Genomic DNA, 24,565 nt, shown 5'->3' with positions numbered 1-24,565 from the left:
TTTTAGCAGTCACTAAAATACATTATACAATTAAGTGAAATTGAAAGTTATTTATAAGATATTGTAGTAAACCTGTTCACATGCGATGAATCCAACACTCACACACTACTTTATGTTAATTAACTCAGAAAGCCTTGGAGTCTTCCAGTCTTTTCTTCAGGAGGAAATGACATCATGTGGAGCAGGTCATGTGATCTGGAATTAATGTACTTCCTAGAGAGGTGTTTTTGTAATGGGGAACTTAGTTGAAAGTGATTTCTAAGACACAGATATAATTAGTTATTTTCCATATAAAATTTGATATATCGCCAAAAAAGAAACATCTGTCATGATTATCTCAACTTAATAAAAAGAACACAATCAAAACAATTATTGAATCAGCTCATTTTATTATTGTTTAGCTAATTAGAAGGTGGTTGTTTTTAAATTAGGACGGTTATTTAGTTGACATTTCAGTGATATCCAGTCATTTTCTAAGTGACTGTTTCCATAATAAATAAGTATGGAATTTGTAAAGACATGATCACAATGAACTTTTTTTTTTTTTTTTTTTTTTTTTTTTTACTTTTAATAAAAATGTATGCAAGATATATCCCATGGACTTCAAAAGTCCCTCATTTATATATTGACCCTCCAAACACAAATGGCACAAACTAAAGGACGCTATTAAGAGAAATGCAGAGTTTACCGAGACGTTTTAGGATAAGTCACGATGCCATTTACCTGTGGGGACATTTTCAGGGGGGACAACAGAAGGGGGAGACAGCAGCCCTCCTCCCTCCCACTCACTTCTCTCTGGGTTTGGTTTGGATCCACCTGATGCTTCCTCCTCCTCCATTCAGCTCTGCGCCTCCAGCAGCAGCAGCTTCTCCAGGAACGATCCACCGCCTCTTTATCAGTCAAATATCTCTTATAAGTTACTGAAGGAGGGAAATGTTTGAAGTTTCGATGCGAGTCTTTGTGTCTCAGATGAGCTCCACGTCCCGTTCATGATTTCCGCACTCCAGATTTCTGCATTTCAGGCTGCAGGTTGGAACCAGTGGAGCTGATTTACTGACTGATGCGTAAAGTAGAGCCCGTCGCTGGAATATGATGCGGAGAGAGAAGGTGATGCACGATAAGCAACACTTAAATTTGATTCATTCTGTGTGTGGTTTTTCTGACTCGTTAAAAGCCGGATTACAGCAGCCATTTCCAAGCTCCATTTTCTTTGTTCTGGCTCCTTTATCGGTGAATATGCTGTTAGGGGTTTGTAAATATAAAATATTATGTTCAAGTGAATGACAACAACAACAAAACACCTTCTGCAAAGAATTTGGTTTCATTTCAATCACTGCCCTGCAGAAAACACGTGTGTTAAAAACGTTGATCACATCTGGCTTAACCAATAAATGACAGGCTTTCCAGGAGGGATGAACTCTGCTGCTGTTATATGAGACTAAGGAAGTGTTTCCAGGATTTGCACGATTTGAAAAATGCAGAGATGAACACAGATGTTTTTTTATCAGAAAGTCTCTGCACTCCAAAAAGTAACTTGTGGGATCTATTTCTCTTTAATGTAATGCATGCCTGCAAGATTTGTTTAAAAAAAAAAAAAGAACTAATTAGCAGATTTAGCTTTTAAGTTGCAAACATTATTCTGATGTTGACATAATAACATTGGTAACTGCATCAACTAAGTGAATGCACATTTCTGCATTAGCTGAATTCAAACCTACGTTCAAGTTGAGGTATCTCATTAAAAATGTGCTTTAAAACTTCATTGTTGTTCACCTTGAGCTCAATTTCAACAAGCCAGCGAAACCTTAGTTTGTTGGTTAAACATAACTTCATGAGATGCTTTCATAACTCTGAGAGATTGATGCAAAGTGAGTAATTATTTTGCTGTTGAGTCCAATCATTTTTTCTTGTATTGTGTCTCATGCAACAACGGTGCTCGTCTTTAGGAACTGACTGATATGGGCTTGTTTTAGGGCCGATGCTGATTATTGGTACTCAAGAAAGACAGCTGACAGATGTTTGGAACCGATATACAATAAATGTAATATTTTAACAGAATGTGATAGCAGAGAACCTGCCATTCATAACTAGACTTCTTCATTAATTAGGGTGACTATAAATTAATGTGTAAAATAGAAACAGAAGTGATTAAATCAGAACGCTCTAATCTGTTTCTGTGGGATCGACTGAGACTGATCAGTTTGTCTCCTGCTGTTACATCTGCTGTCCTTCTCTATTTCCTTAATCTTTCTCTGTTCTATCATTTGTATCGTCCCCTATGGTCCAGATCTTAAAGCATTAGTAATTATTGTTTTCCAGACTCTGTTTCAGGTTAATCTGTGGCTGCCTTCTAATTTACCTGCTAGCCGTAGCAACTATGAGAGAAGCTAACTTCATGGTTTGTGGGAATGTCTGAGAGCATATAGTAACTACCGAGAGAGGAGGCTGCATCAGATCTGAATTAATCAATAATCAGTCAATAAAATTACAGTTACCAATAATCTGAAATGTCGACCAAGCTGATAATCAGTCTATCCCTACTCCCCTGACTTTCCAGGCGTTCTTGCAGAAGTCCCATGCGACCAAGCAGATGTGACCCCTGGACCTTTCTGCTGGGCATCATGGGATGTGGCACCTCAGTCGCCACGGAAACGCAAGGGAAAAGAGTGGAAAGAGGTAAAGACGTGTGGCTGCCTTGGTACACAAAATGTTTCTGTTTAGTTAGCGGGTATTGTTTTTGGTCTCATGTTTTTTCTTTCCTGTCAGCTGGAAAAGGTTGACATCATCAGCTGTCGCCCCTGAGAAAAGGTGTGAATAAACATCATGGCATCAGATTAGAGCTGGCATGTTGGAACACCTGGAGCCGAACACAGAGTCCAGAAGTGTTAAAATTGGAGCGCAGGCTCAGAAATCCTTGAATGAGGCCTTTTATCGAAACCCATTAAAAGAGACGAACATGTTGTAAAACATCTTTCTGCCTCCTTACACAGACTTTGATTTGCTTTTATTCAACTTAGACATTTTTTAACCTGGAATTGAATTGCTTAAATAAATCTGCTACTTTCAACACTAATTGAACATTTTAGTCATTTTTTTTTAAAGCCGGATGCAAAATATTTTCTATTCGCAGCTTTTCAAATTGAAATTCCCCTTTTCTTCTCTTATTTATAAACTAAATTATAAACATCTTTGAGACTTAGGGACCCAACAACACTCAAGAATTTATCATCTTGGAGAAACTGATGGACATTTTGCCATTTTTCCCCCCATTTTGTAAACCACTAATCTTTACTAACGAATGCTCAGGGTGCAGGTTTGAGGATACTGCATCCGTTGTTTTGTGTTTTATTACCTGTAGTTCTTTATTGGCTGAGGAGCTCTCAATCATTAGAGCTTATAGTGTGACAAGTAGACCAAGATCCCTATCTAGTAGTAGTGATGGAATCAAAGTAAGTACTGAACTTCATTTCAGATGTGAGGTGCTTGAAGATTTGTCCATTTTGTGTAACTTTCTGTTTTTACTCCATTAAATCTCAGAAGCAAATATTGTGCTTTTTATTCAACTCCACTTTTTGAACATATTCAGTTTGAAAATTAAAGAACAAGATTGAGGGTTAAAATTAAAAGTTAAAAAAATAGAGAACTACAGAATTAGAGAGATGACATCACACCAAAGAACCAGGCAGGTAAAAGTAAAATAAAACAAGAGAGAACATCTAAAATAAACAGGATAATACAGAACACGAAAACTAATTGAAGCTAAAAGTAAACATCACATAATAGTGTGTTTTAAGAAGTGATTTAAAAGAAGTTACTGACTGTGCAGGCCTCATCTCCTCAGGTCGAGGTCCTGATGGAGAACGCTCGGTCACTTTTAGATTTAAGCCTCGACTTTGGAACGTTAGCCTCCTTTAAACAAAAAAAATGGAATAATTTTACTCCCAGACATCCAACTGCATTCTTTTAGGCAGCATTCTTATTATTTACACCACTGACTTTATTCCAGTGGTTGCTTTGGTTTGCTTTCATCTTGTTGATCTTCTCTGTGAAGCATTCGTTATTAAGAGGAGCTCCTCGAGTGTTGCATTATTAACCGCAGTCGTGACTCCACTGTTGTGCTTTAGCTTCTTACTCATCTCCGTCACACCGTGCACCGTGTTGTTGATCATATTTTTGCTGTAGTAAATTTCCCTCTGACTTGTTGCGTGCACACACAGATGTTTGACAGATGGGGCTTCTCTTTCGTCGCAGTCTGCCTTCTCTCCTCCTTTTTAATGAGCACTGTTACTCCCAAAAGCTTGCTTAATTTGCTTCGTTTTTTCCAGTCCCACTGTTGCACGTGACCTCCCTTGTGTCTTGTTATCTCTCCCGCTGTCTGAGTGTGACTGTGTGTGCGTTCGCTTGAACGTTCTTTTATTCAATTACCACTTTCTTTTGCTGAATTGTAGTATTCTCCCTCACAGATGAAGCAGTCCAGGCTCCCAGTCCTGCTCTGAGTAAGACCCAGCTCATCTTAAAAAAAATCAATCTGTGATATATGTCAGTGCTAATGTGTGTGTATTTGTGCATTTTTGCATGTTTACATTTTACAAAGGCTGCAGCAAATGTCAAGAAAGATTCCTGTTTCGTTTTGGGTGACGTTGAATTGACAGCTTAGAAAACTACTGATAAAAACCAGCTTAAACATGATGTACATCCACCTTTGTTTGTATATGTTTTAACAAGTGTCAACTTTAGATAACATCTGGCGTTTTGCTGCAGCCATGAAGGCAGCTGTTCTGATCCAGCGATGGTACCGGCGCTACATGGCCCGACTGGAGATGAGACGCAGATACACCTGGAACATCTTTCAGTCGATTGAATACGCCGGTGAACAAGACCAGCTACAGGTGGGTCTCAGTGTTGGTATTTCGTGCAAATTCTCATCATTATAAACCTTAAATGTCTTTTTTTTCTTTCCTTCTTCAGCTTTCGAGTTTCTTCAGTTTCATGCTGGACAACTTCACTCAGCTGAACGGAAACGGACCAGGTTAGGAGGCAAAATACTCCATATTTAGATCACTTATTGTGTGTATTCTGGTTTCATCCTTGGAAACACTGAGGTATTGTTAGTTTTGTTTTTAAAATAAAAACATATTTTCTTTGTAGTGCTGCTATATGGATGCTGGGTAATACATTTATTGTGTATGAAAGCAGGAAGTACAAAACTTATTCGACTTATTTTATTATTTAGTTTTTCTGTGTAAATATTTCCTGCCTAAAACCATCATCCAGGTCACTTGTGTTCTTGAAGCATTGAAAGATATTTTTTAGACACTCTTTTCTTTTTGGGGGGGCCTTCATTTGTTGCTGCTATCATGCAAAATTCTCTTATTTTACTGTAAATACAAATAGTTGGAGACGTTTTTCTGTTTGTAGCTCATTAGTTATCAGATGCTGTTGTTTTGAATATGTGCTAACACAATAAAATTATGTATAAAGATGTATTTTTTTTCCTTACACCAAATTAACACCAGTTTTGTTAGTCACACCACTGTATTTTGGCCTGGATTAGAGAACCCACTGCGTATCCCCTGTTGCTTAGCAACTACTGTGAATGGAGTGGAGGCCGGCATGTTGGTGTGTCGCTCCGAGACAGCTGTGCTTTAAGTGTGTTTTGACCCACTCATCCAGCTAAAAGCGTAATACTTCATTGACAAGCTAATCCTTAGGTCGGCCCTCACTGCTTATCATCCACAGAACATCCTCTCCACGGGCTTCACATCGAGTCGACAGAAGAGATGCAAAGAGGCCAGACGCTGCCGTCTGTGTTTGTTATATATAGCATCTGTGTTTTTTTGTATGTGTGAGATGGAATAGAGGACATTTAGGGGCAAAACAGGCTTACAAATGAGAAATGGGACTGTAGGAAGGTGTTTGTTCCTGCCTTATTTGCATAAATTAGAGGCCATCAGTTTTCATTAGCGTTATTTTTTTTTTTTAGTACGGTCACACAGAGCAGGATGTGATGCTGTATCAAACTGTAAAATAAATCTGAAATCTCTATGTAGGATATGTTGTAGTTCAGGATGTTTGATTGCAAACCCACAAGTATCTTTTATTTCTTATGTACTACTTCTCCCAATGACCAGGAGCTCCTGTTTAAAGTTTGAGCCAATCATAGCTTTCTATCAGGCCTGACAACAAACTGATCAGACTTTTGCAGAATTTCTAAATAATTTGAGAGATAAAACAGCAAGAGTGCAGATTTTTATTTCTTTTGATAATCTGGTTAGAGCTAACACTTCATAAAACACTTTTATATCTTGATTTTATCACAACACATCACATTTCATTAGTTCAAGGACAACTGGAAAATTGAAAATCAAAAAATTATTTTTATTTTTACAGTTTCTGCTTCTGGTAGATGATGTAATTTTGGCGATTTTTGGGGAAAAAAAGCATGTCTTTCAAACATACTGTCAGGTTTTGGAGGTTTTCAGCAGGTTAATTTCAAAAGATATTCGTGAAAATATGTACTGAGTGCAGCATGTTCATGTCTCCACCAGACCTGATCTCCCAGCTGCTGGACCCGGTGATCGACCCCTGGTTAGACAGAGAGATCTGCTACAGCCTGATCCCCGTCCCAGAGTCTTATTCTGGACCCCGACTGTCATTTCCCCTCTCTGTGTCTGACACAAACGCTCTCCTCACTGCTTTTAAGGAACAGCAGGTACCAAATACGAGCCTTTGGTGCTCCTAACTCTTACTTTTGATCTTCCAGTTTAAACTTGGGTTGCTTTTACGGAGTCGTATCTTTTCTTCTACACAGACTCTGCATGCCAGATACGTCCTGCAGCTGCTGTACGAGACCAAAAAGCTCCTCAAACAAATGCCAAACATCATCCACCTGTCAACATCCTGCACCAAAGAGATCACTATATGTGGTGGGTGACCACGGCCTCAGATTTAGTTAAGATAAAATAAAACTTTATGGAACCAGAAGGAACTTCTTGTGCCAGATATAATGCTAAGATGCTAAAAAACGAAATGACAGAACATTAGAATAAACGCAGTGCCAAGCAGAAAAGCAATAAGATGTAAGTGTGATACATTACTGAAAAAAAATAAGTGTGCAAAAATAAGACTAGGATAGAAAACAGAAAAGTAATGCTAGCAATGATGAATAGTATCATCATGTTTCACTTCTTAATTCGAGATGGAAAATTGTAATTTTCAACACAGGAGATCCAAAATATTAAAAGTCTCTTCATAACACAGTACAGCTGGCTCCTGAATAGTCCAATAAAGCTGCTTTTTGTTGCATATTAAATCATCACAGGTTTCTCTGAATGTGTTTTAGGATATATTTGACCAAATTTTAATGGGCAGTGTTCCAAAAAAAAAAGGTTTATTTGCACACTGATTAGGCACTCGAAGCCTCTTCCACAGCTTCCGCCTCCTACAGAGCTGCATCTCATTAAACTCAAGAATACTTGTGACAAAAACAAAAAACACGCACACTGTTGAGGTCGACGTGGAGCAATTCACCGCCCTGTTTTCATACCATTAAAGAATTTTAGCCTTCCTCTGTAAATCAGGGGTTAAATAAACTGTTTCTCTTGGTACAGGTGATCTGCATGGCCGGCTTGATGACCTGCTACTCATATTTTATAAGGTAAAGCTGTATTCTTATAGTTGACTTTAGCATCATCTATGACACTCCTGATCTGATTTTGCTGTATGTTGCTGCTGCAGAATGGCCTTCCCTCTGCAGAGACGCCATACGTGTTTAACGGGGATTTTGTGGATCGCGGGAGGAAGTCGGTAGAAGTGGTCATCCTCCTGTTCGCCTACCTGCTGCTTTACCCAGACAGCATGCACCTGAACCGAGGAAACCACGAAGACTACATAATGAACCTCAGGTGAGTAGAAAAAAAGAGGAAGCATCTATCCATCTATGTTTACCACAAACTGGAGGGCAGTAAAATTGAGTGTTATTGAAGGTGCTTGGTCCAGATTTGGAATGAAGATGGTGTTGGAAATGCTCACAGGGTCTAAGAATCAGACTAATTCTTGGTAGGTTTTCTGTGGCTCAGACAAGGAAGAATCTGGGGTACTAATGAAATCACAATGTGAGGGATAACCTCCTTCAACAGTGTTCATTTTTGACAGTTTGGTCAATGTTTGTGCAATACTTCTGTCACTGAAATAGGAAATGCTCTTTTAAGATGCATTTTACATTGAATGTTTTGCACAAAGTTACTTTTTTAATGTTGTATACAATCTTTGTGATGTTTCCACTTATGGTGTGTTAATTTTACATTGTTTTTTTTTCAGATATGGCTTTACAAAGGAAGTCATGCAGAAATATAAGGTACAGTCCAGACTTATGTCATTATTCTGTTTTAGCTGCACGTTCTGCAGGCTGAGAAAAAAATGAACTCCTATTTTTTCTTTTTGTCTGTGTGCAGACTCATGGCCAGGAGATCCTCCAGCTGTTTCAGGATGTTTTCAGCCTTTTGCCGGTCGCGACGGTCATCGATGGAAAGATCCTGATCGTTCATGGAGGGATTTCAGACCAGACTGACCTGGATTTCCTCAGCTCCATAGAGAGACACAAGGTCAGTGGAAACAAGCAGGCAGCCTTTATCCTGCATCAGTGCTGTTTCTCTGCACTAAGTCCGAGTAGATTTTAGGTCATTAAATGAACTTCGGAGCAACAGGACTCCTCTCTTTGTTGAAAGAGGAAAAGAAAGACCCTTCTGCTTTTTACTGAAACAAATAGGTTTACTGCTATAATCAGTTTTGGCCACTAGGGGTCAGAAAACAAGTTTTTTAAACAGATTTAAAGCCTTCCATTATCTATACACCGCTTTATCCTCACTCATACTCATATCCTCACTCACCTCATATAGTTGCTCTGGTAGGATAAAAACAGTTTGTCACCATCATTTTCAGCAGACTTGGTGCAACAATAACATGCTTTCAAATCCTGCGGTTCAGAAGGTTAGTTTGTAACAAATGTTATGAATAAAGTAACAAAAAACAAAGATAATTCTTGTTAATCACTGTGCCATTGCTGTGTGTGTACTGATTTTTTGCAGTCTGTTTAAAGTTCTGTACGTTACCCTTGAAATACTTTTGTTCTCACTTAATTTTTGTCTTCCCTTCTCTTGTATCTTAGGTGAAATCTGCCCTGAGATTTCCCAAACGCAGTTTGGAGCAGCTGGACATCGGTCAGTCCTGCAGACTCACCAAAAGACTGAGATCAACAGACGGATCTCGTCCCAGCAGCAGTCGAAGCCACAGCAAGAACCAAAGAACCCCAAGGCAGAGGTCTGAGAGCAGCCAAACACTCACATTTCTGAGATACAATTACACATCGTGTTTAAAGTAACAGCTCGTCTTCTCTACCTCTTTCTGTAGGAAGAGGCGATGCGGGCTCAGCCGACAAGACAGCGTTGCCTCCACTTCTTCCTCCTCCTCCTCATCATCCTCCTCTTCCTCTTCGCTCTGCTCTCCTCGAACTCCCTCCTGCATCTCACCTCGTCCTTGTCCGTCTTCTCCCTGCATTCCTTATTCCATCAACGTCCTGCAAGTGCCTTTCCTGGATTCTCTCACCTCTGTTCCCCTTCCGTCGCCTCCACAAAACGAACAGGAGTGGAAACAGGTCAGTGGAAAAGAGAAGATTGTTGTTTAGTTGTGCTTGATTGTGGTGCATCTTATTGAGTGCTTTCCTCTCTAGCAGATCGTGGATGTTTTGTGGAGCGATCCCAAGATCCAAGAAGGCTGCAGCCCCAACACATTCAGAGGCGGAGGATGTTACTTCGGCCCTGACGTCACGCAGAGGCTGCTGCTCCAACACGGACTCCAGCTGCTGATCCGCTCCCATGAGTGCAAACAGGAGGGATATGAGCTCTGTCATGGCGGACAGGTAGACCAGAGGCAGTGAATGCATCTTTGTTGTCCGACACATTTGAGTCTGTCTGGAGAGATAAATATGTGTGCGTTGCAGGTGATCACCATCTTTTCAGCATCAAACTATTATGAGGAGGGAAGCAACCGTGGCGCTTACATCAAAGTGGGCAGAGAGCTGGTTCCCCGCTTCTACCAGTACCAAGTCAGCCGCACAACTCGCAAACTCACCCTGACGCAGAGGTACGACTGGTGTGTGATGGTATGTTTGAGTAAAAGAAGGCAGGTTAGATGGTAAATAGAGGAACATGTTACATACGCTTGTAGAGACCATGTAAATCCTGGCAGTCGTGACTTTCCAATGACTCCTCTAACTTTGAATTTTCTATGATGCAATTGTTGAAACACGTTCATCTTTGCTACAAAAACCAATCAGACATTTTGGTTCTTTCATAGATTTATTACAGGTTTTGTGGGAATATGATCAAATCTAGTGGGTTAAAAATATACATACAGCATTTCCAATATTTGATTTTGGTCCACAAGCTTCTGGTTGCATCTCTGAGCACTCCTCTAACAGAACTGATTCAATTAAACTACATTTTCAGTTTATCTGACACTGTTTTTTCATCATTGCCCCACGTATTCTTGACGGAGTTTAAGTCAGGACTTTGGGGAGGACAGTCTTAAACCTTAATTCCAGTTCACTTGCCTGTGGACACTGACACCTGTGTTCCAGCAGCTACTAATTCATTGTAATAAAAGATTTTTGGTGATTCTTGACCATCCTGATCAATTCTCTCTCACACAACTGTACTGTACACGTCAAACTTCTAAACACTTGTTTGCACAAGTGATTTTGGGATTTGAAGCATCTTTGAAATGGAGTGACTCTCCTGACTTGTTCATATCAATGATTGACTCTTTCAGTTAAGTGTTAAGCTCTGCAGACCTTCCCACCGGAGTGTTTTTTGCTGGCATGGCTCCTAATTAAGCTGCCTCAGAGGAGTCAGCAGGTGTAGTCAATTGTAATCACTCACAAGAAGTTAAGAGTCCATGCCACTCAGGGGCCGTTTACACGAGGACGCTTGCAGGTGAAAACGTGAAAATATTTCAACAAAACACCCTACCGTTTATACGAGGACGGCGTTTTGGGGGCTTGAAAACGCAAAAATTTGAAACCGGCCTCCAGAGTGGAAAAGTAGAAAACGCTCCGCCGTTACGTTTCCGTCTAAACAGCAAAACGCAAAACTTTGCCGAGATCTGACCACGTCGCGTACGCGATTACGTGTGCTTTGGTTTACCGGCCGGTACAAGGAAGTAAACAAAGATGTGATTATTTCCATCCTTCATACCTTCAAGCAACTCTGGCAGCTCTATGTACACTACAGGAGTCGTCCCAACAAACGTACAGAATCTGTACAGATTCCATTCATGAACATTTACCGCGGCGGAGATCCGAAAAGGGAGACAGTACGCATGCGCGTAGACATGGCAGAGTTTTATCACAGCGCCACCCAGCTGCCTGGCATGCATATCCAATCGAATTCCACACACCGTATATACGCAGATTTCCTTCAAAACCGCTCGTCTAAACGTGAAATGACAAGACGCCACTTTTGCGTTTTCTGTTAGGATGGTCCTCGTGTAAACGGCCCCTAAGAACATTTGATTAGTGCAACTTTATATTTGTTTTTTTAAATAATGAATTATTTAAGTTGCAGAAGTTCCAGATGAGAAAATGCCTAATTTTTTTTGTGACAAAGCACATGCATGTGCTTTAATCATTCAGTCATAGTAAATTAAGACTTAAGAGTCATTGGAAACTGAAGACTGCCATGACTTATATCGTCTTCACAGGTGTGTGTAAACTGTTGTTGTATGAATAGAGGTAACTAAATAATTAACAGATTAATAAAAGGTAATATCTGTCAATGATGTAAGAAAGCTTAGTCTTGGTGTATGACTTCTGTTTCTTTTTGTGTCTGCAGAGTACGAGCGGCTGAAGGTTCTGCTCTCAGAGCCTTAAAGGAGAAGCTGTTTGCCCATCGCTCTGAGCTGATGTGTGGCTTCCAGGAGTACGACCAGAATTACACTGGTGACCTCTTCTCTATTTATTTCTCTAACTTACAAACAGATATTTACTCAAGTCATCGTATCCAGTTGTTACATGTATTGATGATCGTATACCAGGCAGAGTGTCGGTCAGTGAGTGGGCTCTGGTGTTGGAGGCTGTGCTGAGGCTGGACCTGCCCTGGAGGACGCTTCGTCCACATTTAGCCCGACTGGCACCAGATGGCAGCGTGGAGTACCAGTCCTGCTTCGAAGACATGGGACCAGGAATTCCTCTACCTCAGGTCACAGTTAAACCAAATACATGTCAAGGGAGAAGAGAAACACAATGATTGCTGTCGTTAGTAGGTTAAAATACACACAAAGCACATTCTCTAGTGTTGCATTTTATTTGTGAAAGAGTTTTGCAGATTTATTACTCTGCCAAAGAGGCAGAGTAATGTGATGATCACCGTTTGTTTCTTAGCAACATTACTCAAAAACGGATTTGGATGAAATTTTCAAGGAAGGTCAGAATTGACATAAGGACCACCTCATTAGATTTTGGCGGTGATGCAGCTTATAGCCTGGATCAACAGATTTGTGAGAGATTTTTGTGTCATTGCAAAACAGCAGCACGGCGTCACTGTAACCGTGACAACAAGTGAACACTATGTTAGCTGCCTGCTGACGATCATGATTGTGATCCTGCTACAGATTAAACACTGCAGACTTATCCAAATGATCTAAGGAGCAATTGATTAAATCTGGGGGTGTTTCTGAGTCCCATCAATTCCTGTCCCCTGCTACATATTTAGGTCACATAATTCGGTATCCATTCATAGCATACACATGCATAACACACGCCTGTGCTCAGCGTGAGGTCGTTTTGTTTGTGGGTATATCTACATTAAATGGCCACATTCTATGGTGCCGTGATTTCTGCCCCAAATTTTTTCAAGATTTCCTACATCAGAAATGAAACGACGACTGAGCAGCCTTGAGATTTTTCACCTGCTGCATCTAGAAATCCAGTAGGAAAAGACCTCCTAAACTGGTCCATAATAATATGAAGGAAAAGGAAATATTTGGTGCATGTAGAAATGCATGAAGTGAGTTGATTTAATCAGCAAACTGAGGACAAATAGAAAATTAAGATGTCTTATTTTCTGCATGACAATCAGCACAAAATTTGAAATATATTACAAACAAAAGTCAGTGCCAATCAAAGAGTCCTTGTATTTTTTTTATTGTTCCTATATCTACCACATTAAATCCCCTATTGTTTATTAATAAACAATATTTTCTTTCTTTTCTTTAAACTGCATATTTGGTTACATACAGACTATTTAAAGCACAGTCTTTCATAATGTATAATTTTGAAATGTCACTCGACTAATTTTTTACTTCAGTACTTTTTATTTTACTTCTCAGAATATCTATGAATTCTCCCCTGTTGATATTGGTATTTATAAGTGCAGTACTCCTTCAGCCTCTGCTGTCACAGTTAGTGATTGTTTCCTAGTCAACTGTTTTTGCACTTCTTCTCCTTTTAGGTGACTCCAAACTTGGCTGAAACTCTGTTCAGGTACCGGACAGACATTGAGATCATATTCAATATCATAGACAAAGATCACTCAGGTAAATGAACACACAGTTGATGATTATGGTTAAATAACTGAAAACGTTCTCAGAATTAAATGCGCAGGTGATGTGTCGCCTCGTTAAGGTCTCATCTCCATCGAAGAGTTTCGTCACACCTGGCGTCTTTTCAGTGCTCACTTGGGGGTTGCCATTGACGACAGCGCCATCGACGACTTGGCCCGAAGCATCGACTTCAACAAGGACGGCAGCATAGACTTCACCGAGTTCCTGGAGGCCTTCAGAGTGGTGCACAAACTGGACAGCAAGGATCCGCAGCTGAGTGAGAAGATGAGTCGAAAGACGTATTCATGAAGGAAACAATCCGAGTATTAAATAATGGAAGACGGAAAGTAGAAAAGCACAGAGAAGATTAAATACCTTTTTGTTTTTTAATCGTTAAAGGGAAATTACCCCTGTAAACACTTGATAACTATAAAATTACAGATGATTTGAAGCACCTTGTACTTTGTTTATTGGTGCATTTTGTCAATTGTTGTGCTTTTAGCCTTGCTAAATCGATAATCAGTAGGTTGGTTTCTACGTGAAATGAATGTCTTTCCAAGTAGCACTATCAGCTGGTTTTTGGGTCTTTGAAAACATCCTTCTTGGATTATCATTGAAATTGGTAGCATTTTCAAGAAACGTGTTGGCAGAACATAGATGTGCTGGACGTAGAGGTGCGTAGGATGCCAAACCCACACAATGTAGGAAGTTTATCCTTAAAAAGTGCTAGAAAATGTCCACTATAGTATGAAGCAGGTCTTTAGACGAGGTACAACTTGATTTAGTGCAGATGTCGCTTCTCAGAGCAGCAAAGTACTAGTCCCTCTTACAAATTTACCTCGTATTAACTTCAATTCTTTTCTTTTTTCTTGAATATTTTCCACCTTTTATTAGACGGTACAGTGGAGAAACGGAGTAACTGTCATAGATCGATGAATAAAGGATTAAAATGGAGGTAACTTTAAGTAGAAAGAAAGCAAAGAGGTGAACTTTAATCAAAAAGCTGATACAAAACAACACACAATCCATGTCAAAAGCACATGGAGCTGGTGAAGAGTAACCAAAAAAATCTGGAAGGTCAGTATCTTATTGTATGTGTTATGAAATTTTTCTTCTGTTACCAGTGTTAATGTTAACAGAAAATGTAAGCAAAATTGACCAATTATTGTATGTTATATTTGCTTAAGAATGCACGACAGTAACATTGAAATGGATGAGTTTTATTTACCGTCCTCCCTTTTTTACGGCGATTTTTACACCTTTAACTGTGACCTCAGTAATAAACACATTTATTTTACACATTTCTCACAACTCCAACAAAAATTAAACATTATACCCACCATAAATGTAGAATAAATGATAGAACCGCTTTATTTGATTGCACTAGATTCTACAGATGCACCTAATAAAGTACTGATGACCCAAACTAGAAACACACTGCTGCAATGTGTTCGTGTTCCCCAAAAAGGAATAAAATGCCCTTTTTCGCAACAAATTCTGTGTGTATTTTGTGATTATTTTTAGAGTGTGTGTCACAGAGCGAGGACGTGTGTTTATACGCTGCTTCACTCTGGCATCCTGCCCACTATAATTAACAGTGAGAGCAGTTAAACAGGCCCAGGCATCCTGTCAGCCCGAGGAAATAATGGGCTCCGATTTTACTGAAGGCGTCAGCAGCACACATACATTTTACACATGAAGTGCACACAAACACACACTATAGTGGAGAGAGGCCACAGAAGAGCATTCTGGGAGACTAACAGGGATGTAAACCGGCTGTTTTAGTGTCAGAGCTCCAACATCTGAGTGCATGATGTCACTTGATAAATTAAAACAAGCAGAATTGTAGCGGTTTCCAATAAAGCAGGTACAAAGAGCATCTCTCCTGATGCCTTTCCGTCCATCTGTCAGAGTGTTTAGCATCTTCTCCTCCCTTCCTTCCTCCCCTCTAGTAATCCCAGACCTCATCTCTCCTCCCCTCGTTTCTCAGCTTCTCCTGATCTTCCCACTTTCGCTCTTCAACTTCTTCTCCTCCCATCGCCTTCATCTTCCAAACTCTGCACATCAGCACACTTTCAGATGGGGCTCCTCTCAGCAGCGCTCACTCTGGTTTGCATCTTCGCTCCAGGTATTTCTTCAAGTTGAGGTTTGTTGTTAAGAGACGTTTTCAGGTATTTATGGTTGAAACTGTCTCCAGTGTGTGGAGCCGAGCGATGCGGTGGGTTTAGACGCCTGGAAAATGGGCAGACGTTCTTCCGTTACGGTGGACTGCTGGTGATCTTCCGCTGTCATCCTGGTTTCAAGCTGCACGGATACAAAACCAACAGCTGTGTGTCTGGACACTGGAGCCGGGAACCTGCAGTGTGTGTCGGTGAGGAGTTTTCTGCACTGTAAACCTAGATAAGTTTCCGTTTCTCTCATTATACTGGAAATTTTCTGTTTTTGCCATTAAATGTCCAATTACATCTAATGACAAAGACTGACATCCTGAAGTAAAAAGGTTCCCAGTCTATGTTAAATACTAAATTTAAGGGAGGTTATTGGACAAGAAAATAGCAAAGATCCCGTGATATTCTGCCTTCTGTCAGGTTCTGGCTGCTCCAACCCGGGGCCTCTAAGTCACGGGACCAGCAGCATGAATGAAGACGGCTCCTGGGCTGTGTTCAGTTGTAATAATGGCTTCAGGTTGCATGGGCCCTCCATGTTGTACTGTAAGGGCCACACCTGGAACAGCACAAAGCCTGTTTGCAAAGGTGAGTGTGAATAACTCTCAGCTATTAAAATAATCACACATCTGTACTGTTGATTTGTAGTCGGAGCTGAAAGTGATTTAACTCAGTGGACAGCCTGAAGATGAGTTTGTCCAAAGATAGGAGGAAAATGTGTCTGAAGAAAGATATTCAAACTGAGGAGTAAAGTATGTTAGTGTGCTGCACCATTTGTAATAGCGAAGTCTCCCTGTCTCACTATTCCTTTGTAAGTTACTCCAGAAATAGACTCATCTTGCTCTTAACTCCAGTTGTTTTTCCCTGTTTTCTTGTTAGAATTTGACATGATGAGCTCGATTTCAGGCGTCGCTGTGCAGAAATCACACCACAACCTGCAGGTTTCTGCAGCTCTGAAGAGCCAACAGCATTCCCACTACCTCACTAACACTCCTTCCAAAGAAGCAGATCTCAAATTTGGCCTGTCGTCTCGAACGCCATCCCAGATTAACATGACTAATCCAAAAGCACACCTGCAGAAACACATCCAGCTTCCCAATTTGAAAGCCAAAAATGGTGGCCAGACAGCTCATTGTAAGACTCAAGCAGCAAATGAAGCTCAAGAAGCAGAAGGAGGAACAGTGAGGGCTGGCTCAGAAGCAGGAAAGGTGGAGGAAGTTACACAAATGTTTGCTTCTGAATCAGGTTTGTTTACTACAGTCTCATCTGCCATATCATCAGTGTCAGGAACAGAGAAATCAACATCTTCACCGTCATTTTCAACAGCTGCCACTGCTTTTGCAGATACTACTGTTGATGAAACCACTCTGCCTCTGTCAGGATTTAGAATTTCATCACAGGACGAAGTGACTCCATCTGAAGGAACAACTACAGATAAATACCAGCAGGTTGAATCTGGATCCCAGCATCATTTTTTGTCTCATTCTTGGCCTGTAGATAAAGAGGAACCCGCAGAGACATCAAACACTTCATTTACTTCTGTTTATTCCACTTCTGCCAGTTTTTCCTCTCCTCCATCACCTGCTACCTCCACTTCTTCAGTCCCTTCCTCCACCTGGTCCCACATGAAAACACATCCACCTAACGTCACCTCTCCTCTAAACATCTCCGCCACTGATTCGAGCTCTTACTGGACTGAATACTACAACCTCAGGATGAACACAACCTCCAGACCTCTTCTGATCCTCAGTAGACGACCTGTGTGTCCGTACCCACCAGTACCAGCCCACGGGACCTTCTACTTCCGTAGCGTTGAAAATCCAGGTCCCAGAGAGTACAGACATTACATCCAGTACGCCTGCTATCCCGGTTACACTCTGGCTTACGGAGACGTTCACAGCTACTGCCAGCAGGGAGGCCGGTGGAGCGGAGTCACGCCTGTTTGTCTGGGTATGCCCTGATGTTTTATACATTCTTCTATTAACTGAAAAATGTAGCATGTGCTGATGGGAAAAGAGGGAGAAGGGTCCAAGATATTAATTTAACTATTCCTTTTTGATCGGAGTATTTTATATATGTACGGGAGTTTTCTACTGGAAGTTATTTTGAGCTACCACTCACAATAGTTTCCTCGATTTTCTCTTCTTATGTTGTCTTAAAAGCTCTTGGAGGATTCTGAATGTGCTGGGAATAAAAATGTGCTTTTCCATGCTCAGAATGATCAAACATACTACACCTAACTCACTTAGAAAACACATGAATATAGATAAGACTTTTAGTGTCTTTTAACTTTAAAAAAAAATTGCTTTTGGGTTATTTAATTCCACATCAATGACCTTCTGCTTGGCTATCTCTGATTTAGCTAAAATGTTTGTTTGTTTTTTAAATCATAAACTATAGATATTTAAAATGTTATCTGAGAAATTGTAGACTGATACTACTGGTACAAATACTTTCCGAGATCATTTATAAACATTTTTAAAGTAGAGAATTATCTAGAAGTATTTTGTTTTTGTAGTAGAATTTGTCATACCTGTTCAACAAAGTACTTAATATTAAAAAGTATTTGTTTTGCAGTATTGTGATATCCAGCTAAATACAGTTCAGATAATATCACTAGTTGATGTCTGCATTCTAACTTTTTTCTTAATATGTGCTTAAAGATGGGACATCTCTCAATGTCTTCAATATTTTTCATATTTCAACTCACCCATAATAAGAAATAATTTGATTTTATTGTCCGATTTTGCAGATTCTAAATCCAAGACATGATGAGAAACAACAATGAAAAGTTTATCTTTAATATTGTCATTCACACAAATTTAATATATGAAAACACATGCTGAAAGTATTCAATATGTAAAGCTAAAAAAAATCACAAATAATTATATTCATGCTACAAACATTTCAGGTAAATCAGAGATGGTCAGAACTGAACCTTTTCGAAAGATTTGATGAATATGAGATGGAACAGCTGCATTGTATTGTCTCAGTCCTGCATTCAGTGTTGAATCTGGGGCTTCAATTAACAAATATTTTCCAATATCATAACACTTTGAGACAAATCAGTTAAGATCTTTGGTTGCATGTCACAAAGTAGACCAGGTGTCATCAATAAATGTCTCATTTTGTTCAACCAGCAGTCCTAAACCCAGACATATTTAGCTTAGTATGACATAAGACAGAAAAGCCTAACAGGTATTCATGATTATAAAAAGCGTTCATTAACTGCATCACATCTATAATTTCAGTCTGTTTCATTCATGCAGCTCAGTTTTTCGTTCTGCAGAGTCGACACCATGCTCAGTGAACAACGGAGGCTGTTCCCAGCTCTGCTCTCACTCCCAGCACCACAACCAGAGCTCCAACCAGAACCAGAACAGAACTCAGTGTCTCTGCAGACAGGGATTCACTCTGCTGGATGACGGGCGAACGTGTCGAGGTGAACATTTAACGTTTCTTTCCTTCTGCAGAGCTGTGACTGACATTCCTCCTGGATCCTCTGCCTCAGGCTCTTTCTAATAACAACACAGCGAGCACTGAGGCAAGTTACAGCACAACAGGGAATCTCCTTCACATGAGAACAAACGAGCGAGGCCTTCACATGGTGTGTTTGAAGTTTCACGGCTCACAGACGAGCATAAGCGAGCTGTGAAATTTACGGCAGAACTGTAGCACTCAGAGGGACGTTATTTACTGCATTTACTGTGGAGCTTCACACGTTTGCACCCTGACAACCCATCATTTGTGAGTGGATGGCGTTATGTTTGAAAAGTCTGTTTGACAGATGGTCCTGTCCAGACATCATGGTTTGGCTGATTCTGCTGCAATGCAATAAGACCTCAAAACATTCTTGTGACAATTTATAGACGGTAAAAATAGCTTTTATTTGGATCCTCATCGATGTGATTTTCTAGATTTCATGCTTCTATGCAGAGATGTGTCAGAAAATGGAGAAGATGGAGAAGTCAGGCTGGAGAAATGATGCTTTCCTACATGGCAGAGCTGATAAACAAGCTAGCTGAGTCTTTTCTGCATATCCCTGTTTCCTGTCTGAAGAACAGGAAGCGAGAAAACATCTGTCTTATGGTTTGCTCATTACAGGCCAGAAGAGCAAGAGAAAACATGGAGACACATCAATGAGGTTTCAGATTCCAGCTTGATTCAGAGCGGCAGGGGAGACGAGCACCTTTCATCTTCTGCTCGTCACTTTTATCTCCTGTGTTTTTGTCAGACTGCATGAGTGTGTGTGGGTTTTTATTAAACATGCATCCAAGCTGCCCTGTAAACCAGAACAACTGTTTGTTGTGTAATTTAAGTAATATTTCTTGAACTCTCTTCAAGCTTTTTATGTGTGGATGTAGATGTAGATGAGTGTGTGGAGGAGCAGCATCAGTGTCAGCAGGGATGCATCAACACGTTTGGCTCCTTTAAATGCAGCTGTGATGACGGATATCATCCAGCTCACGATCAAACCTCCTGCACAGGTGAGACAGCAGCTGTATGTGTGGCTTTGAGTCTTATGGCAGCAAGCAAATTAATTTCCTGCACCGCTCTCCATCTTTCCAGATGTGGATGAGTGCTTGCTGCCTGCAGCTGTCACAGGCTGTGTGTTCGGCTGTGTGAACACTCCTGGGAGCTTCCACTGCCAGTGTCCTGCTGGCTACAGCCTCCGGACTGCAGACGGACGCTGCCAAGGTTAGCGAACAGAAGCTGAATGTTCCTTTGAATTGCTGCATGCATTGTTTTTCTTTTTAAATAACCATTCTGGCAGCATCATTGTAGAGAACTAGCCTTTCATCTAATCCCAATACCCGCACTAACCAACCACATTCCCAGTGCTCTGTGTGTGCTTTGTGCTTGAATGTTATTTTACACAAAGCATAGAACACTGTGACATTTTACTTTTGTGCATAACATGTCCATGTAATTATAGAATCACAGGAGTGCCATGAAAAATATAATTCTGTTAAAGTAAGGAAATATGCAAATACAAAAAGAATAAATAAATAAATCTTTTTAAAACTAAGGAAATAGATGTGTAAATATAAAGTGGAATAAAAAATAAATATAGTTAAAAAAAATAAGGAAATAGATGTGTAAATATAAAGAGGAATAAGTAAAAGAATAAATAAGATAAATTCTTTAAAAAAAATAAGGAAATGTGTAAATATAAGGAGAAAAAGATAAATTTAAAAATATGTAAATATTCAGATAAATTTTGTCTTTGCTTTTCCCTTTATTTTTCTCTTTTGTTCTATTTTTTCATTGCTTTTTCCATTTTGCCTTTGCTTGTACTTGATGGACTGAGGTCAAAGTGACTGTTCGAGGTTGTGCAATAACAATAGGACAATTTGAAACGATCAGTTCCGTCTGTTACATTTCACCGCTCCTCTTTTCTCAGACGAAACTAAACGAACCATGGTTGTTAACGAGTGAAACTAACAAACTGCACAAAAACAGAGTTCTGTGGTCTAAAAGAGGATAGTGTGTGGTTGAACACCACTAAATCTACCAAGGTGGTAGACCAAACAAAACTAAAACCTCTTAAAAGAAAAACACTCCCCAAAACAAAAGCAAGGAACTGCTGGGTTCTGTGCACTGACACGACACAAAGACAAACAGGTTCCCATAAGAAAGCTGACTGATGGTGTCAAACCTTCCAGGTCACTTAACCCCAACCATCTGAGCAGTTCTGAGATCCCTCCTTATGTCCCCGCCCAGCTGATTGGCAACAGCACACAGCTGAGCTCAATCACACAGGTGCAGCAGACTGAGCTGATCTGAGAGCCAGGCTGTGAACTTTCCAAGTCCAGAACACTTCAAAACAATAGAATGTTAGAAAAATTACAATGTCGTAATTAATGACATAGAAATGTTAATGCTAAGGTTTCATTGTGGGACTTTAAATATTACCTCACCATCGTTGCCAGCATTACTTTTTACTTTTCTTAGTCTTATTTAAGTTACTCATTATATTTTCAGAAATGGATCGTATTTATGTCTTACTGCTTTTCTACTGGACACAGCATTTCTCATCTCATTTTTTTCCTGAGCAAAATAATTTCCTTTGTGATTAATAAAGTTTTATCTTATCTTATGACCTGTTAGACAGTATTTAGCATTCAGCTCAATGCGCTGGTGTGTGGAAGCCTTACAAAGCTGCTGTCATGTCTGAAAACTCTTAACAGTGTTTTATAGCCTCCATAACTCAAATTTTAAACTCCAGTTTCTTACCTGTAATACGCTAATTGGATTCTATAAAGTTGATGTGGTTCAGTGTATAAAGTGATACCATTCAAATTCCCTTTTTAAAACTAATTATTTAACACTCATGACACAATTAAGGGATGAGATTTTTATTAGCAGTTAGTCCTAAAATCGTAAATCAAATGATGTGTACTTTACTGAAAGAGCAGCATTAAGCATTAAAAAAAGCTTTGTTATGAGTGCAATGTTGTCACAGAGTGTCTGCCCTTTAGACAGCATGACAATAAAATTGAATTTATGGATAAAATAGTTGTAAACTTGATTTTCTTGTCATATTCTCTTAAACTTCCTTATCCTCTCCAGATGTAGATGAGTGTGCTGTTAATCAGGGATTGGGGCCTTGTATGGAGCGGTGCCACAACTCACCAGGATCCTACCGATGCTCCTGCACCTACGGACACATCTTAGCCGGAGACGGACGGAGCTGCGTTTCCGAGTGTCCACCTGGATACAGGACACAACCAACCACACCTGAGAATTCAGCTACACAAACCGTGAAGCAGGAGTGTGTAGGTGGGAACAAAGTTGAATCTATCCACATTTGTCCCTGTATTTAAAACAAAAACATCTGTATGTTTCTCCAGTTTATCAACAATCTGAGCTGCTCTGTTTGTATAAACAGATATAAATGAGTGCCAGGAGGAAATATGTGAGGGTCAGTGCATCAACCTGCCTGGATCCCATCGCTGTATCTGCCCCAAAGGATTCGCACTGCAGAGAGATGGGAGACGATGCAGAGGTCAGTGCAGAAATACGACTGTATCTGTAACCATAAGGTGTATGCGCTGTGGGGGGATTTCACATCATTGTCTCAAGACATAATCAGTGTTGCCAAGTCTGCCTATTATATGGGTCAATACGTAACTGAGAGACTTTTGAAGTCCATGGGATATATCTTGCGTATATTTTTACCAAAAGTAAGTGTTCATTATGATCATGTCTTTGCAAATTTCATAATTATTTATTATGGAAACAATCACTTATTAACAAAAAAATGACTGGATATCACTAAAATGTCAACTAAATAACCGTCTGAATTTAATGACAACCACCTTCTAATTAGCTAAACAATAAAATGAGCTTATTCAAACATTGCTTTGATTGTGTTCTTTTTATTAAGCTGAGATAATCATGACAGATATTTGTTTTTTGGCAATATATCAAATTTTATATGGAAAAAAAATGTATCTGTGTCGGAGAAATCACTTTCTACATCAGTAGAATACTTTTTGCTAGTACAAGAAGACCAGCTTCTTAAATTCCCCATATATATACACTAAAATGCAAAGATTGGTTTCAGTGACAGTAATGCTTTAAGCTTGTGTGATAAGTACCATGCATTGAAATATAAACAGTGTGCAGAATGTAAAGACAGGTGCCTCATGAACAAAAATACACTCTTAGATATAAGTTTGTTCTGGCTCCAACAGAGCCTTTTCACAGCAGATATAGTGGCAAGTCAAGGCAGGAGCAGCTCAGGCGTATTTTGTCGGCTGCATTCCTGCTTTGGTGCACGTTGAGCCACTGTCATGGTTTACTGGCGCACTCAACAGAACTGAGCCATTATTAATTCCACCTGTGCTTTTCCTGAATGGAGTTTAAAGAAAAAATCCCTTTCCTCCAGACATTAATGAGTGCAATCGCAAGAATGGAGGCTGTTCCCATGTGTGTGTGAACCAGCGAGGTGGATATAAATGTGCCTGCCCGGCCTCCCATCGCCTGTCGCCCTACAGCTGGAAGAAATGTGTGCCGAGGACAACAGCGACCACTGCTGGCTGAGCTGGAGAACAGCAGCAGATGTCTGACTGGATTCCATTGTTTCTATATTCTTTATAAATTATAATCTGTTCTTAGTCATTGATGTAATTAATCCAAAGCTTCATCATGTATAAAAAGGAATAATTTAATAATTTGTGTATTTATGCTCTCTCTTTTCCAAATAAATATGAAACACTTCGAGAAGGTGTAAGTCTTCTGAGCCTCTGTATTAAAATCATGGTTATCAGGAACTACTTCCTTCTTCAACCAGAGAAACACGCCGACTATTTAGTCTAATGAAACTGCTCTCTGTTCCTATCAGCTGTGCTTTAAGAGTCTAACTCACTCTGATACAAAAAAAGCTTTTAAATGACGAGAGGAAAACTTTATGCTGCTGAATTTCACGCTAGAAACTGACAGATCTAAGTTTCTGTTCTGAAATGTGTTACCTGAGGCTGAGGTGGAGAAACTCTTGACCTCAGATTTAAAGAAATGTGATCATCTCTTCACTTCTATTCTGCCATCAGTCAAATGGAGAAAGTCTCAACCGTCCACAGAACTTTCCTCTAGAGTCCTTCTGCTAGTCTTTGTATTTTTTTTTCTTTTTTGGTAAATTGCAATCTTGACTTTCAACTCCTGCTGTTAATAAGAGGTGTGCATGTTGCAGTGCAGCAAAGGGTGGATATTTTAACTGTCCAGATGCAGCCACTGAATATTTTGGGATGTTTCACAGCTGTAAGAATTTATGTCATCAGCCACTGTTTCCCCTGGTGGCC

General features: G+C 39.9%; 2 protein-coding genes across 5 annotated transcripts; both read left to right on the top strand.

The window, feature by feature from the left end:
- The first annotated feature begins 737 nt into the window (after nt 1–737).
- ppef1 (protein phosphatase, EF-hand calcium binding domain 1) lies at nt 738–15,091 on the top strand. Of its 4 annotated transcripts, none has more exons than XM_051941331.1 (19): nt 738–1,107; nt 2,558–2,676; nt 4,449–4,496; nt 4,762–4,889; nt 4,969–5,029; nt 6,549–6,712; nt 6,812–6,926; nt 7,611–7,657; nt 7,738–7,904; nt 8,320–8,356; nt 8,454–8,603; nt 9,167–9,318; nt 9,409–9,652; nt 9,728–9,916; nt 9,998–10,140; nt 11,889–11,995; nt 12,091–12,254; nt 13,506–13,590; nt 13,679–15,091. In XM_051941331.1, exons 2-19 carry the CDS (start codon nt 2,577–2,579, stop codon nt 13,903–13,905), a joined length of 2,328 nt encoding a protein of 775 aa, XP_051797291.1. In that variant the 5' UTR covers nt 738–1,107; nt 2,558–2,576; the 3' UTR covers nt 13,906–15,091. The 4 variants fall into 4 exon arrangements, with proteins under 4 accessions (XP_051797291.1, XP_022055640.2, XP_051797293.1 ...); XM_022199948.2 differs by having other exon boundaries at nt 739–1,107; nt 4,464–4,496; XM_051941333.1 differs by having other exon boundaries at nt 739–1,107; nt 9,731–9,916.
- Nucleotides 15,092–15,532: 441 nt separating this feature from the next.
- si:dkey-163f14.6 (uncharacterized) lies at nt 15,533–24,000 on the top strand. The gene is made up of 10 exons (XM_022199936.2): nt 15,533–15,724; nt 15,794–15,967; nt 16,185–16,349; nt 16,641–17,711; nt 19,051–19,203; nt 20,126–20,248; nt 20,331–20,459; nt 22,335–22,544; nt 22,654–22,770; nt 23,656–24,000. Exons 1-10 carry the CDS (start codon nt 15,676–15,678, stop codon nt 23,808–23,810), a joined length of 2,346 nt encoding a protein of 781 aa, XP_022055628.1. The 5' UTR covers nt 15,533–15,675; the 3' UTR covers nt 23,811–24,000.
- The last annotated feature ends 565 nt before the right edge of the window (nt 24,001–24,565 follow it).

This window comes from Acanthochromis polyacanthus, chromosome 2 (genome assembly GCF_021347895.1).
Source record: "Acanthochromis polyacanthus isolate Apoly-LR-REF ecotype Palm Island chromosome 2, KAUST_Apoly_ChrSc, whole genome shotgun sequence".
NCBI classification, from domain to species: Eukaryota; Metazoa; Chordata; class Actinopteri; family Pomacentridae; genus Acanthochromis; species Acanthochromis polyacanthus.
Note: the sequence above shows the minus strand (reverse complement) of the source record. Positions and strands in the feature narration are given on the sequence as shown.